The following is a 13843-nucleotide window of genomic DNA, read 5'->3' on the forward strand; positions in this document are numbered from 1 at the left end:
ATGTCTTGGTTATTCTACTTCCCGCAACCATGGGGGGACGGTATCACTCTTCATGGAGGCAGAACCAGACTGCCACACTGTCCCGCTCGGCGCGAACATGACAGAATAATGTGCCATATTCTTCTGACAGCCGTATTATGGGTCTTTCCCGGGATGGCATAAACTGTCGAAACTCCTCCGTCGACACGATTGGCACTGCTGTTATTTAGACCATAACAATCCGGCAGCGGCTCGCGGAGCCTTAATGAGAAGCATTTGTGGCCGGTGCAAGGAAATAGTTCCAGATCTGCGACTCTGGTCAGTCGCAGCTGTCCCGACGGAGAACATAATAACTCACCTTGAACCATTCAATCCGGCGTGCCTAACCCCAGATGAGTAGTCACGGATAACCAATTAGATAAAACTCTCCTTGGTGTAGTGTTGGGCGAAGAAGCTCAAGAGGTCTCCGCAAGATGATACTCGTTGCAGAAGCCTCTCATGAGTGTGTGGAACTTATCTCACAAACACGAAAAGAAGCCAATGAGTGATTTGGAAGAAAATTCGTCGTAACATTATTTCGAGACAGAACATGAGCTCTGCTCTATATACGGATAGTCTCGTAACAAACAACTCTGTGTGCTTGGTTATGACCGCACCGTATTTCCTGATCATACCAATCTAACAAATGTTTTACCGTCTAGGGTATCAATCGCTAATCCTGTATCTCAACCCTCACTTCAGTCACTCGAGCTACTCGGGCTCTTGGCGCCGCCCTCGCCCTCGTCCTCGAGATGGCCCCTGCCCTCGCTGTTCGCGATGGCACTTTGTAATGCGCTCGTCAGGTCGACGTGGAAAAACGGTCTGTTGAGACCGTGGACGACAACTCCCTTGCGCTTCGGGCTGGCATTTTTCCTGGAACCCGAGGAGATGGGGTCGATCTGGTCGTATGTGCCACCATCCTTGCCCACCTCTTCATCCGCTGCCCTTGATGACTTGCCATGCGACGAAATTTCTTTCTCGTTCGCCTCCTTCTCTGCCACCGCCGCGGCAGACTCTGAACCACCAATCTCGGCGACGCTAAAGATGGACTTCCACTGGTGTTGCAGACCGTCGCTGCGGTCGACGGGGTAGCCGAAACCGGCGGCGACAAGCGCCCTCTTGGTCCATCGGTTGTTGATGCAGGCAATGTGCCAATTCACTTTGTCCGGGGTGGCGTAGCGGTCGAGCTGGTTGCGGACATCGATGAGTTGTTGAATCGAGGTCAAGTCGACGTTGTTGACGGAGCTGAAATCGAGTATGATGGCCTTAAGCGTAGGCCTATTTTCCTCCTCGTGCATCTGGGCCTGCGCCTTCTTGGCCTTGCGCGATGGGCCGGGGTCGTTCCAAGGGCGGTCACCAAGACGCCCGTAAGCCTCCATATTCGTCCGGCGAGTCCGTTTGAAGATGTATTCAGTAAGATATTCGAGAGAGTGACTGGCGTTGGGGTAGTTGAAGCCCTCGGAAAAGCGGTAGATAAAAATACCGGGGTAAGGGCTGTCGAGAGTGACTTCGGGATTGGAACCATCGCCATGATCAATGGGCAGGAACACGTTACGCGCCGCATTGTCGCTGGCGTTGAAGGTACCATATTCGCCAATGACTTGTCTGTGGTCCTCGCCAATAACGTGATCGCCCACGACAGAGTGGATCTTGACCTTGCCGAGAAAGCGGCCCTGTCCTCTCAGAATGCGCCAGAGGAGAAGCACAGCGGAGATGCAGACTGTAGCATAAATGCCATTTTCGATGGATGAGAATATCGTGACGAAAACACCGATGAAGAAGATGACAACTTCGAGAGGAGACACACGCCAGAACTGGTAGACAGTGTTGGGCGGGGTGATCAGGTCGCCGACAGCGTGGATGATGACTGCGGCAAGGGAAGCGCTAGAGATGTAGAAGAATACAGCCGTCAAGGCATAAATGGCGAGTAGAACGACGAGGCCGGTGATGACACCGGCAAAAGGAGTCCTGACACCGGCCTTGGACTTGATGGCGGTACGACTGAATGAGCCCGTGGATGGGTAACCGCCAAGGAAGGGAGCGAGGACGTTCGTCACGCCAATGGCTACAAACTCCTGCGAAGGGTTGATGGTGTAGTTGTTCACACGACCGAAAGACTTCGAGATGGCGACATGCTCGATGACCAACACGATAACGCTGGCCGGCAAGAACGGAAGGAAGGCACTGATTAGGCCGGTGTCGATCTTGGGAGTGCCAACATCCTGGAAACCTGAATAATTGTTAGCGGTGCTTAAGGTTACCTGCTTCGTTTTCCAACTTACCTCTGGGAATATCTCCCAAAATCTTGAACATCGGGTTTGACCGTCTGTTCATGTTGACTAACCAACTGATCATGGTGTAGAGGAGAATGACGAAAACCGTTCGTAGAGTCGAAAGAAAGAAGAAGAGCTTCGACTTTTGGGGGTATCGCTTTGCCAGCGTAGTAAAGATGAATCGAAGGAGGTAAAGCATAGTGAGGGCGGTCAAGCCCATAGCGGCATCCATCTTCGTCTTGGGTAAGTTCTTGAGGGTGTTGATGAACACAAGATAGGTAGCCTCTCTGGTGTTGACACCTTTGATGCCTAACAACGTGACTAGTTGACCGACAGCAATGCTGATGGCGGAGCCAGTCATGAAAGCCGACAACGATGTCAAAGAAATCAAGTTGACAACCCATCCCATGCGGATCAGACCGATGAAGAGGATGATGGCACCGGCAATGATAGCCAAAGCCGATGCAATCTGGTGGCCTTGATACTGCGGGAATTCTTCTCGAACATCGGTGATCAAGTTGCCGACGACAGTTGACATGACGGCTACGGGCTGTGGTACACATTAGCAAAGCTCAAAGTTATCAGGGGTACGGCAACGTACGCCGATGGTGATGTCCTTGGAGGTAGCGAAGAACCAGTAAATGATTACGCCCATGAAGGACGAATAGAGACCGAACTGAGGCTCAAGCTTTGCGAGCAAAGCGTAGGCCATACCTTGGGGCACGACTACCGCGCCAACGGTGACACCAGCAACCAGATCGCCAAGGAACCATTGCATGTTGTAGTGTCCAATCCAGTTAAGGAAGGGAAACAAAGATCGGATGTAGTCGAGAATTTGCTGGCCGTCAGGCAGGAGCTCAAGAAACCACTCGGCGGTTGTAGGCTCCTCTTCGACGAATGTGTCGGATGATTGAACCGAAAAGACGGATTCGCCGCGAAGCATCTCCTCGTTCTCGGGCTTCTCGAGCTTGATACCCAAGACCTTAGCCAGGCCGTGGCCAATCTTGGTGCTTGTGCTCGACATTGTGGCTGAACGGGTCGAGGATCGTTCAGAAATGCTCCAAAAACGATACGTCGAGCGAGCGACTACAGAGGCAATCCGAAGGCAAAAGACAGCGACTCCTCGAGTGAAGGTGCTCCAAGGATATATAAGAGTCGCCGGGGTTCGTTACTGTGCCACAGAGCTGGCTCCACGCGAGTCAACGCGGAACTGGGCGCTCACAGGTGGGCGGTCGGAAGGGGATCCAGGGGGGGGGGGGTGGGAATGTACAGAAGCTGATGTTGCAAGCGGTGACTAGAGCGGTCCAAGTCCTTGAACCTCGACGGGGGTGGCGATTTGAGGCAGGAGGTGCGAAATTGACGCTGTCAAAAAGCCCTTGCAAGATCGCGCAATCGAGCAAAGAAGCAATAATTGGTTCAGAGCTGACTCGATGACGAGCTCGAAGCTTCCTAACAGAGAAAAACCGCCGTGGTGTTGCGGCGTATGATAAAGCCGGCAGAAGTGCTTGCAACCAACAGCAACAAGCGAGGAGAACCGTTTACACAGCAGTGATGACGAGATAGCAGGGTTCTGGAGCCTGAGTGGTTGCTGACGAGTGGGATGGGTTGTGCAACCGGAACAGAAGCTCTTCAAGACTTTCGGAGGCTTTTCGAAGCTCTTCAAGAACTCCAGAAGCTCTTCAACTCAAGCGGGAGGAGGCCGGCAGACAAGCTTTTAATCGACTTCAGAGACTTCGGTAGTGGAGTGCCAAGGGAGGCTCTTTGGCACTCCCGCTGGACAAGGCGATGGATCTCGTGGGCCAAGAGATGTGGCTCCGGGATGACGGCGGCAGCCAAGAAATGAGCGTTGCAGAAGATCCGAGGAGACGACGACGGCGAAAAAACGAAAAAATTCTGACAGGGTGTGGCTTAATCTAGAAAAGTCAGACCTTCAGGGGCCGATGGCGCGGATTTATCAAACAGCAACGTTGGTGTCAGCATTGAGCAAAGGCTCTATTCTTTGTTGTTGGTGGTGGTGGTGGTAGTGGTGGTATCCGCACCCTCCGGCCGTATAGAAACTGGGGCGATGTCGCCATCCAGTCTTTGCCATTCAAAGCTTAGTGGAGTCGGCCGATGGGGGGTCAGGAATTGCTGCGAGTCCAATTATCTTATATCCACTACCAAGGGGAGGGGGTAGACCTGCACCTTTGGGTTTTATTTGATATGGGAATGACATTCAGACGAGACGGCCGCGGATGCTTTTCAATAAGCGCCATAAGACGAAGCATGCCCGCGTGGGGGAACGGAGCCATGTGAGTTGCGGTCTCGGAGAGGTAGTCGCGTGGTTTCTTTACCCTCCCCTCCCCCCATAAGCCCTCCAAGCAAACTACGCGACTATACAACGACGCCGCTACGAATACGTAACGATACAATACAAGCAGGAGAAAGCTCGGATTTCCGTTACGCGGAACCCATAATCTGGAGAATGCCAATGTCTGCATGCCGTCAGCATGGAGACGGGACACAGAGCTGCCTTGCTGACAACCATGATAATATGGAGATGCTGAAAAATCAGACTCGAAGCTGATGGTCGGATGAGGTACGTACAATGTCCGTGGTTGCGGTTCTTGGTTGTGCAACAGATGTTTCCACGGCGGAGGGACGAGTATCCAGAGAACTACCGCTTTTGGCACAGAACCTGCTAGCGTGGCCAATGATATTTAGCTTCTGCAACTTGGCGATGGTGCAATAGCACCCTGGTTTGAGGTGATGAAATAGTGGGGTGCAATGGTGCGGAGATGCTCTACCTGGTTGGACCCTTCTTGGGCTTCTTCGCCTTGGACTGGGCCGTCTGGCTCACTAGCACTGTGTGGTGAGAAGCTTTGTTAACATGATCGTCAACTGGGTTGGCCCTTGACTCTTGCAGAGCAACTCCTCAGATGGCCGCACTCGTTGGAACGCATTACGTTACACCAGTCATGATGGCTGTTGGCCACACGAATGGGACTGGTCAGAATTTGGCTACAACGGAAAGTGAAAAGCCTCGAGAGAGAGCTTGGAGAGACCGGGGGAGCGGCGAACCCCAGGCGGAAGTGATTGGGAAGGGGCGTTGAGCGGGTGTAATAGCGGATGGCCTCACGTCATGGGCTCAGCTTGGACCAACAACCAAAACGCACACATGACGACGGGGTTGCGAAAGACGCTGACATAACCTCCTGCCTGCTCTGATTTTCCGAACGGGAAGATCTTACTCCGGAATTCGGAGTCTTGTACCCGGAGCCGAGATCTGGGACCATGTGGCTGTGTCTGTGGCGTAGAAATGAGCCTTTATCCCATATTTCATGGTACAGACGGTGCTGCTTTGGGAAAGAAACCGTCGACGGCCTCGTCCGTTGTTCAACGCAATCGACATCGGTTGTGTTTACAACCAACACAAAATGTGTATGAATAGAGGCTGCGTAGGCTGATAGGTAGACTTTGATTGAAACTTCAGCCAGCGAGGCTGGGCTTTTCCCGTACTTGAACTACCTTACCCAGGTACTTACTTACCTAGCTACCTAGGCGGCATCAGTGCTGGGAGCACCCCGAGTGGCCGAGCCGGTCGCGCTGGAACGCGAAAAAACACGGCGTCGAATGCTCAACTGCTCCCCTCACTCCCCCCGGGCAACAACATAGTGTGCCTTAGTCAGAAAGCAACACCAAGCCGCCAACACCTGCAATGCTTGCCATCGACACCACCAAGGCCTCAATCACCAACCTCTTCCCCGCCGCTCCGGGCCAAAAATAGTAGCCCATAAGGTGCTCATCACCTTCGCTACGCCTGTCGTTGCCCCTTTTTTCATTCTGGCTTCCTTTTGACCCCCTGTGCCATTTTTCTTTACGCATAATCGGTTGTAATACTCTTACAGACTCTGTCTTGTACTTCCAAAAGTGAACGTAACTGTCGTCGCCATCATCGAAGTACCCCTTCTCGGTCGCAAAGATGCCGCAGAGTCCAACAGGAGATCCATTCGCCGCTCCGGCGCACGCCTTTGTGCAATCGCAAGCCAAGACCACCGAATTGCTCCCACCACCCTCGCCGCGAACGCACCGTCTGCGCAAACTGCAGTCGGCACACAACCTGGGTTCGAAGGCCGCTCTTCAACTGCAGCCCCAGCATCAACCCTCATTGATTGCGCAGCAGCGCCTGACACAACGCAACATCTCGCCCACCCGTCGTGATCCGAGTGCATCTTCCACAGTGACCCGACATACGCGAGGACGATCCAACAGCGATGCGCCGGCTCCAGTGGCGCACCACATGACCGCCCTGGCCTCTAGCAAGCGCAGCATGATGGGTATCAATCCCAAGTACGCAACCATGTCTCTTCAGCAACTCATAAAGGAAGGACCGCCTGACGGGGACACTGTCGAGGCCCTGGGCATGGCACGCCGTAAGGTGCTGAGTGAGGGCATCAAGAGCGACAGCGATGGCATGGTAGACCTTCCCCGCCTTCTCTGCGCCTATGTTCTACGTATCGAAGCTAATGCGCCTTGACCCAGTCAACCCTACGTATCTATGTCTGGATGATCCTGCTGGACACTCCTGTTCTCCCGACCGACGACTACCTTGGCCTCATCCATCGCGGAGCCTCCCCGGCCTACTCCAAGATTCGCAACGACACGTTTCGCACTCTCACGACAGATCCCCTTTTCAGAAGACGTGTTAGCGAGGCCAGCTTGATTCGCCTCCTTAATGCCGTGGCCTGGCGTCTACATGATTTGCGAGAGGAGCAGCGGAGGGAACGCCCGAGCACGGGCAGAAGCTCAATTTCGCAGGACAGCTCGACATCGACGGCGACAGCCCACTCGCAGAACCCGGCCTCGTCGCCGGGCGCGAGGAACCGAGCAAGAGCTCTGACCTTGACGACGGAAGGTTCCGAGACCAGCCATGCGGGTGAACCGGGGACGTACGTTCAGGGAATGAACGTCCTAGCCGCCCCATTCCTATACGCGGCAAGGAGCGAGTCCGAGGCCTTCATCGCGTTCTACACCTTGCTGACACGCGAGTGCCCTGGCTACATCCGCGGCGCTATGGATGGCGTACACAAGGGTTTGGCTTTGGTTGACAAGGTACTCGCCACTGTCGACTCCAAGCTCAGCGGGTACCTCCACTCCAAGGGTCTGACGGCCGAGATCTACGCATTTCCTTCTGTTCTCACATTGTGCGCTTGCACCCCGCCGTTGCCCGAGGTTCTTCGCTTGTGGGACTTTCTCTTTGCTTACGGGCCTCATCTAAATATTCTATGTATCGTCGCCCAGTTGATGGGCATGCGGGATCAACTGATGAGCTCTCCAAGGTACGGATCCGCAACACGCAGCTGTCGTCGATCATAATATGCTGACCGTGGAATAGCCCTAACAAGCTGCTCCGCTCATTCCCTTCGCTGCAGGCCGATAAGGTCATTGAGCGCACGCTCTGGATCATAGAGAGAATACCAGACGACACCTACGCGGCTATTGTAGTGCACGCCCACTAAGCTCTCGCGAGCCCAGCAAGGTTGTGGGTGCAAGGAGCGAGAAATGGCCTGCCCAGCAGTCAACACCACACACCATGAACAAGTAGGAAGCTGTGTCCCCTTTGGTCTTTTTCGTTGGACACGCCCTCGTGGACAACGACATACCTAAGCTAGCAGAACAACCAACGAACACGAAAGTACGACTTATGCAAGACGCGAAGAAGGCGGGTGTCACCCCACCGAAGAGAGGGCTACTTTACGAGGAGAGGATGCTTGACGAATATGGGACGCTTTGTACTTGTACGATGTAAGGATTTTATGACTTGATGATTGAAACACAAAAACGGGTAACGAGATGGGAGCGTTATGGTGCAAGTGCCATGGGAGAGATCAACGAAGAACGATGTCTTGGATGCGAGAGGCGAACAGGACGAGGATAAAACAGCACACATTCGCCGCTTCAACCTGGACAATTCACTTCGTATATGCAACCCTTGATGTTTGACGGACAACCCAAAACTGCCTAGTGACCGCTGTCCCTCCTGCCTTGCATGCGCCATGATCATCGTCGCGGGGAAGCCAGATGCCCACGTGCCATCTCTCGGTTTGTTGTAGACTTCACCAGACGACATCTTCAAGGACGAGGCAATTTGTGTTCTTGTTCGGCCAATGTGTCTAGTACTTGTTTGGCATCAGCCCATTTGTCTTTAGCTGCATCCCGTTGTGTTGATTTGCCGACCATCGTTCGAGATATCGGGCTGGTGGGAACGAGTCTATGTTGTACACCAAACGGCTTGGTATATATATTTCGTCGAGGCACTGTCAACTCGGTCTTGCAATGTGTCATTTAGACTCTGGTCCCAATGAATGTCCCGGGTGGCATCATTGATCTCTGGGCTGCCGGAGCAATGGTGGAAAAGCCAGTTGGCGCTCATTGCATCCCCTGTATCAACTAGTCTCAAAGCATCTATCCGTCTTCTTTGCTCCCTTTTATTTCCGTAATGGAAGGCCTCGGACACCTTATCCATTGGTAAGATACAATTCGCATGCCCCGAATAAGAGCCAATCCCTTCGTACCAGCCCATACGAAGAGTAGTCTGCGCATTTTGCACGCACGACGACCGTGTGCAGGTTTGGAAAAGGCAGGCAGCAACTCAGAAACAACAACCGTGCCGATGACCACGTTGGCCACGAAGCCATCGAAGCTTCTGCTCCAAAGGGTCTTCCGGAGCGGGTCCCGCAGTTCTCGGCTCTTCATTGGATGGTGCGTTGTGTTTGTAATAATTCTTGGTATCATATCCTGTCTGTCATCAGATAGGCTCGTCGAGGGATGATTCGACCGCTCTCGTTTGGGACGTAGTCGGCTACCCACAACCGACAGACAAGGACAATAGGGGCACATCGACTTGTTAAGAAACAGGACGCGAGTGATCAGGTTCGAGCAGGAGTCCCCATCTGTATCGTGTGTACTATTGTTCGATGGCCCCAGCAATGCGGAGGATATTGCATATTTATGCCCCCCGAAGCACAACGCGAGCTCTCGTGACTCACGTTGTCGACAAAAGGCTTTCGGGAGCCTTTTTGCCCTTGTAGATGATTACGAAAAATCACTACAAGGACTGGTCTGACATTAGTAATGGTGAATTGTCTGGCTAAGGAGAGTATTGGGTTGTTCACTTTGCTCGGTTTGCCATCATCCGATATCAGCTAGCATTGGGATTATCGGCCTGGTTTTACAGGGTTGAACACATACTACCCAGGCTGTCCAGAGCATATCAACACCCACGCGGTTGTGGTTCTAGTGTTTCCCGACTGCCAAAAGGCATGAAGTGTTTTTCTTGCTGGGAGTACGGTTGATGCAGGAGGGCCTGGATCACATTTGAGACTTCTGACTGGACAGCATTGGAGGACTGGAAGAAGTCACGACCGTTGTTCTCCATTTGTTGGCCCGGCATGGTGTGAACTCGTTCACACGGAATGACACCGCCATACCCTGGGTGGCCTAACGCAGAGTCGACGGATGGAAGAGCCACTGATCTCCAGCGATACTTGACACCGAGGGATTATGGGTCTGACACAAGTCTGATACTGAGCTGTCCGGACGGCACACGAGAGCGTTGCCGGCCGTGACGGGACTTAATCTACTTCTTGTGCTTGATCGGAACGAACCGCTTGTCGTCAATCTGATGATGTCCGGGAATCTGCATCTAACTATCCTTGTGATCGCTGGAGACGGTGATCACACTCTCACAGTCGATGTCCCGGAAGGCGGAATTCTGCTTGAAGACCGGCCCGCTGCGGAACGCCACAACTCTCGAAGCCGGGGTGGTCTGGGGTCTGAACTCTTCGTGGCAGTCGTTGTGAATATTCGCAACTGTCGACGTTCTCAAGCAGTGGCTGTTGAGTCTGTGAATGGCGACAACCTCAAGGCATTTTCTCGTTTGGGTCCTTAACTCAAAATGCGTGCAGTCAACAAGCCGTCTTTTGCGTAGCAGACGCCCAATGACTCACCGGGGTAACATCCTGTTGGATCTCGAGAGTAACCCTACAGCCCGCCTAGCAAACAGTTGCCACGGCATCTGATGAATGGCCGTCGCAATCACGGAAACCAGCGTAACCATCAACATACCATAAAAATGATCCCGAGCAACACTGCGCAGCTGCTTCCAGGGGTGTTTGGGCTTCCCTTGTTACGTAGGTGCAAAAACGAGACTAGCTTGGTCTGATAGAGCTCGACTAGAGTTGCTCAGCTGACGATTCATTTAACATCATCGGATAATAGGTGCAAAATCGGCTATGAAGTCGAGCGGCTCCCCAGTTGTTACGGGGAGCCATCTTTAGAGGCTGAATAAATCACGATTCCACGGGTCGTTGCAAGCTATGAAGTTGCAGGACCTCGACCGTGCTTGCCCTTGGGTCGGAACGACCATGAGATGACGTCTTCCGCCCATTTACGCTGGAGTTGGCCACCCAGCAGGATCGTCGCCGGTACAGGCATCGCGGTCGGTGCATTGGGGCGCGCATCGTCTTCGCTGCCGTAACCGCCGCTGCAAGGTATGCGCACCATCGAACCGGACCATTGATGACGATGAGCGGAGAATGTACACGTTTGGAGGGTTCAGGTGAGCGTAGAACGTGTCGTTCCATGGTAAGCAGAGAAAGATCGGCGGCGCAAATGGCAGTGGCCAATAAATGTTGGAAGACAAGGGGCAGACAATGAGCTGTGGCTAGGACGAAAATCAGCTGCGCAGCACCTCTGGAGCTCCGACACGAGGGCGGAGAGAAAACGGGAAGTGGCAAAGTAGACTCGAGAGGCATGCCTCGCAACACGAGATTCATGTCGTGTGGCTGTCGTAGTTGATAGGTTTCCTGCATCATTGCGACCAGATTCGTTATCGCAGTGACCAACCAACAAAGCCCAACCAACATGGCACAATCTGGGGCGGGAGACGGTGTTGCATGGTGAGAAAGGCAGAGGTATGAGCGGAGAACGATCGTGGGATCGGCCTGCAGGACTGAGAAGGCTGCTGGGCCGTAGGAAAGACTCCGCGCTCAGGCTGTTGTGTCTGTTGCTACTGTGTCTCTTTGAATCAACCACGTTTGGTTGGTATCGTCTGTCCGTGGAATCCCGATTCAGGAGACTTGCCAGCCCCAGGGGTTACGAACTGGGCACTAGTCCGAGGAGCTAGAGAAATGATGCCGAATAGGGACGGACCTCGCTCCGTGGTGATTCGCCGCGAGTTTGGGAGCTGACGAAAGCTGAATTATGCTGTACCCAAAACGGCGGCCGTACGGCATGGAGATCTCCCCTATTGGCTCGGGCGTTCGCGGGCGAGCAATTCCGTCCCCCCTGACGTGTAGCTGTTCACGTGGGTACGAAGTCGATAAAATGCAAGGGGATAACCGTAATGGTAGAAACGGCGGGAATCTTGAAGTCTGGCGAGGATCGACAGGCCCAACACTCTAAGTCTGTTGAGACGTAATTGCAGACCAAGATGTGGAAAGTCAATAATCGCCTGCCCGACCCTGGTGATGTGTGCGGTTGTCGCGGGATGAATGTTGAAGATTGCGGGCTTAATAGCCAAAGTTGACCGCTCCCCTTGCAGGAAGCTCGATGGGGCTCGGAAACACGGAACCAAAAGACAGCATTGCGCTTCGATGGTCTAGCAGCAATGCAGTACAGCGTAAAGTGACGGCTTACGCTGTTGAAAGAAGTCGAAGATTCGGCAGTCGATGATGGTTCTGGCAGTCATCCGCGGCTCAAGGCGGATCGATGTCTCCGGCCATGCCTTCTTATCAAGGACTTGCGCCTGTTGTAAAAGCCATATCGAACCGGGGCTCGCCAGGAAGAACTGCTTTGCCTCGGAGCACGATTTAGCTTGGATGATTTTGGTATTACAATACTGGTAGCCTCATCTTTCAAACGGCTGTGGAAACCGGGCTGCGCATCTCCTCCTGCCTGCAAATGAGCGAGTGTATGACGGTGAGTAGTAGATGCCAGTCGACTGCGGGATACGTCTTCCCTGACCTGCCAGACCGAAGCTCATTGCAATGGTGAGTACAGAGTATCCGTGGAGCTCTTGGCTTCTTCGGCCAGCCCTCAGCCACGGTACTCGGTGCGCCGGGGTGCGTCGCTGCGGGGGATGGAGAAGGAGAGGGAGGGGCAATGGATGTGTGCAGTAGTGAACAGGGCGAGCGATTAGGCCCGGATGAGAAGCAGGTACTGGGTACTCTGTATCCGTACAGAGTACACTTACTTGGTATGTCAGCAGCTGGGATGCAAAGCCACGTCTGTTTACGAGGTGCAAATGGGACCCTAGCTGATGTACCCTGCTTGCGACTATCGGGGTGGAGTCGAAACGGAGACGCGAACTGGAGCTTCTGCCACTCACTCGCGTTCCAGAGAAGAGGAACCTAAGGAAGGAGAGAGAGTTGAGAGGCTGGGGGGGGGGGCAGGGACTCTTACCCATAGTGTTTTCTGCACAGCCACCGCGGGAGCTGAAAGGGCCCCTGCTTTCTTCAGAGCCAGCCAGTCCCCATTCTCTCAGGTTTGCTTCCCTTCCATTCATTTCCCTCGACCCCTCGTCCTTCCTGGGACGTCGTCGTCCTCAGCTCAATGGTCCATCCATCTCGCTCTTGGCATCTTTATTGACATCATGAGCCACGCGAAGAGGTGTATACTGAGAGAGAGAGAGAGAGAGCATCGCCTCGCTTGTGTCGTTCTTGGCATGTCCAAGTTTTAACCACTGGCTACATCGCCGTCGAGAGAGTCGGCTGAACCGGGACAATTCAAATTACACGCCAACAGACCGTGGCGTATCCAGACAATGCTGAGGCAGACGCGTGAGTGTGAGTGCACCTCTGCCCGTGTGCGGTGGTGCGGTAGTGCGGGTCAAGGGTCGAGGCATCAGTTCGCGAAGCCGACGGATACAACTGTCCGCCCAATGTTCACAAGGCGGTTTCCCCAATTGGGGCTGATGGAAAGCCACACAGGAGTTCACGGATAGATGGATGGGCGAAGTATCGAGTACTTGCAGCCATTCTCCTCCCTCCGCGGCCACAGCAGGTATCCCGAGCTCTCTGTCAGGTACCATCAGCCAAGGCAAGGTACCCCTCCTGGCCAATGTAGGGACAAATCCAGTGTACCTAGCTGCCGGGCTGCTCCCGAGGGGATTCCATGCGTCGATGTATCTGCGTTCCGGAGACTGATGCTGATGCAGCAACCAGCGATTAGGAACCAGCAACCAGGAAGTAGAGGACTGGAGATGCACGGGGAGTTCTCTCTTGCACTTAGTGTATGCCGGTGTCTATCGACTGAGTATACCGTAGGCTCCGCATCTTACATCAGCAACCCAGATCCCGTGTACAAGAGTACACACCGGTGGCTGTGAGCAGATAGATACACGGGTACCTCGCCCTCTCTTAGCGTGCTGCCGCCCCAGTGTGCGTCCGTACCTCCCGCCCGTCGCCGCCTCCGCCTGTTGTGGCAGAAACCGCAAGCCCCAACTCGCCCTCATTCGCGGACGCCGTCACACCTCTCACTCTGGCTATTTGCCTTGCCATACTCTTCTTGCT

At 53.8% G+C, this 13843-nt stretch overlaps 3 protein-coding genes across 3 annotated transcripts; 1 reads left to right on the forward strand and 2 right to left on the reverse strand.

The window, feature by feature from the left end:
• Positions 1–540: 540 nt before the first annotated feature.
• On the reverse strand, positions 541–4240 carry CDEST_03311 (Putative SLC26A/SulP transporter, STAS domain, sulfate anion transporter, STAS domain superfamily). The gene is made up of 3 exons (XM_062919470.1): positions 2893–4240; positions 2301–2841; positions 541–2248 (listed from the first exon to the last, which is right to left on the reverse strand). The coding sequence occupies exons 1-3, from the start codon at positions 3313–3315 to the stop codon at positions 717–719; spliced, it is 2496 nt and encodes an 831-aa protein (XP_062775521.1). The 5' UTR covers positions 3316–4240; the 3' UTR covers positions 541–716.
• A 1742-nt stretch (positions 4241–5982) lies between these two features.
• On the forward strand, positions 5983–9208 carry CDEST_03312 (Putative Rab-GAP-TBC domain-containing protein). Its single transcript, XM_062919471.1, has 3 exons — positions 5983–6747; positions 6813–7609; positions 7666–9208. Exons 1-3 carry the CDS (start codon positions 6253–6255, stop codon positions 7787–7789), a joined length of 1416 nt encoding a protein of 471 aa, XP_062775522.1. The 5' UTR covers positions 5983–6252; the 3' UTR covers positions 7790–9208.
• Positions 9209–9858: 650 nt separating this feature from the next.
• CDEST_03313 (uncharacterized protein) lies at positions 9859–11312 on the reverse strand. The gene has a single exon (XM_062919472.1). The coding sequence runs from the start codon at positions 11195–11197 to the stop codon at positions 10622–10624; it is 576 nt and encodes a 191-aa protein (XP_062775523.1). The 5' UTR covers positions 11198–11312; the 3' UTR covers positions 9859–10621.
• Between the last annotated feature and the right edge of the window lie 2531 nt (positions 11313–13843).

The sequence above is a fragment of the Colletotrichum destructivum genome, chromosome 2 (assembly GCF_034447905.1).
Source record: "Colletotrichum destructivum chromosome 2, complete sequence".
In the NCBI taxonomy this organism is placed as follows: Eukaryota; Fungi; Ascomycota; class Sordariomycetes; order Glomerellales; family Glomerellaceae; genus Colletotrichum; species Colletotrichum destructivum.

Excerpts from the sequence above, each read along its gene's own strand:
- CDEST_03311 (XM_062919470.1), bottom strand. The coding sequence starts at position 3,315 with ATGTCGAGCACAAGCACCAAGATTGGCCACGGCCTGGCTAAGGTCTTG. Across the intron at positions 2,842-2,892 it reads CCAAGGACATCACCATCGGC|CCCGTAGCCGTCATGTCAAC; the intron begins GTACGTTGCCGT and ends TGTGTACCACAG. Across the intron at positions 2,249-2,300 it reads TTTGGGAGATATTCCCAGAG|GTTTCCAGGATGTTGGCACT; the intron begins GTAAGTTGGAAA and ends ACAATTATTCAG.
- CDEST_03312 (XM_062919471.1), top strand. The coding sequence starts at position 6,253 with ATGCCGCAGAGTCCAACAGGAGATCCATTCGCCGCTCCGGCGCACGCC. Across the intron at positions 6,748-6,812 it reads AGAGCGACAGCGATGGCATG|TCAACCCTACGTATCTATGT; the intron begins GTAGACCTTCCC and ends GCCTTGACCCAG. Across the intron at positions 7,610-7,665 it reads CAACTGATGAGCTCTCCAAG|CCCTAACAAGCTGCTCCGCT; the intron begins GTACGGATCCGC and ends ACCGTGGAATAG.
- CDEST_03313 (XM_062919472.1), bottom strand. The coding sequence starts at position 11,197 with ATGTTGGTTGGGCTTTGTTGGTTGGTCACTGCGATAACGAATCTGGTC.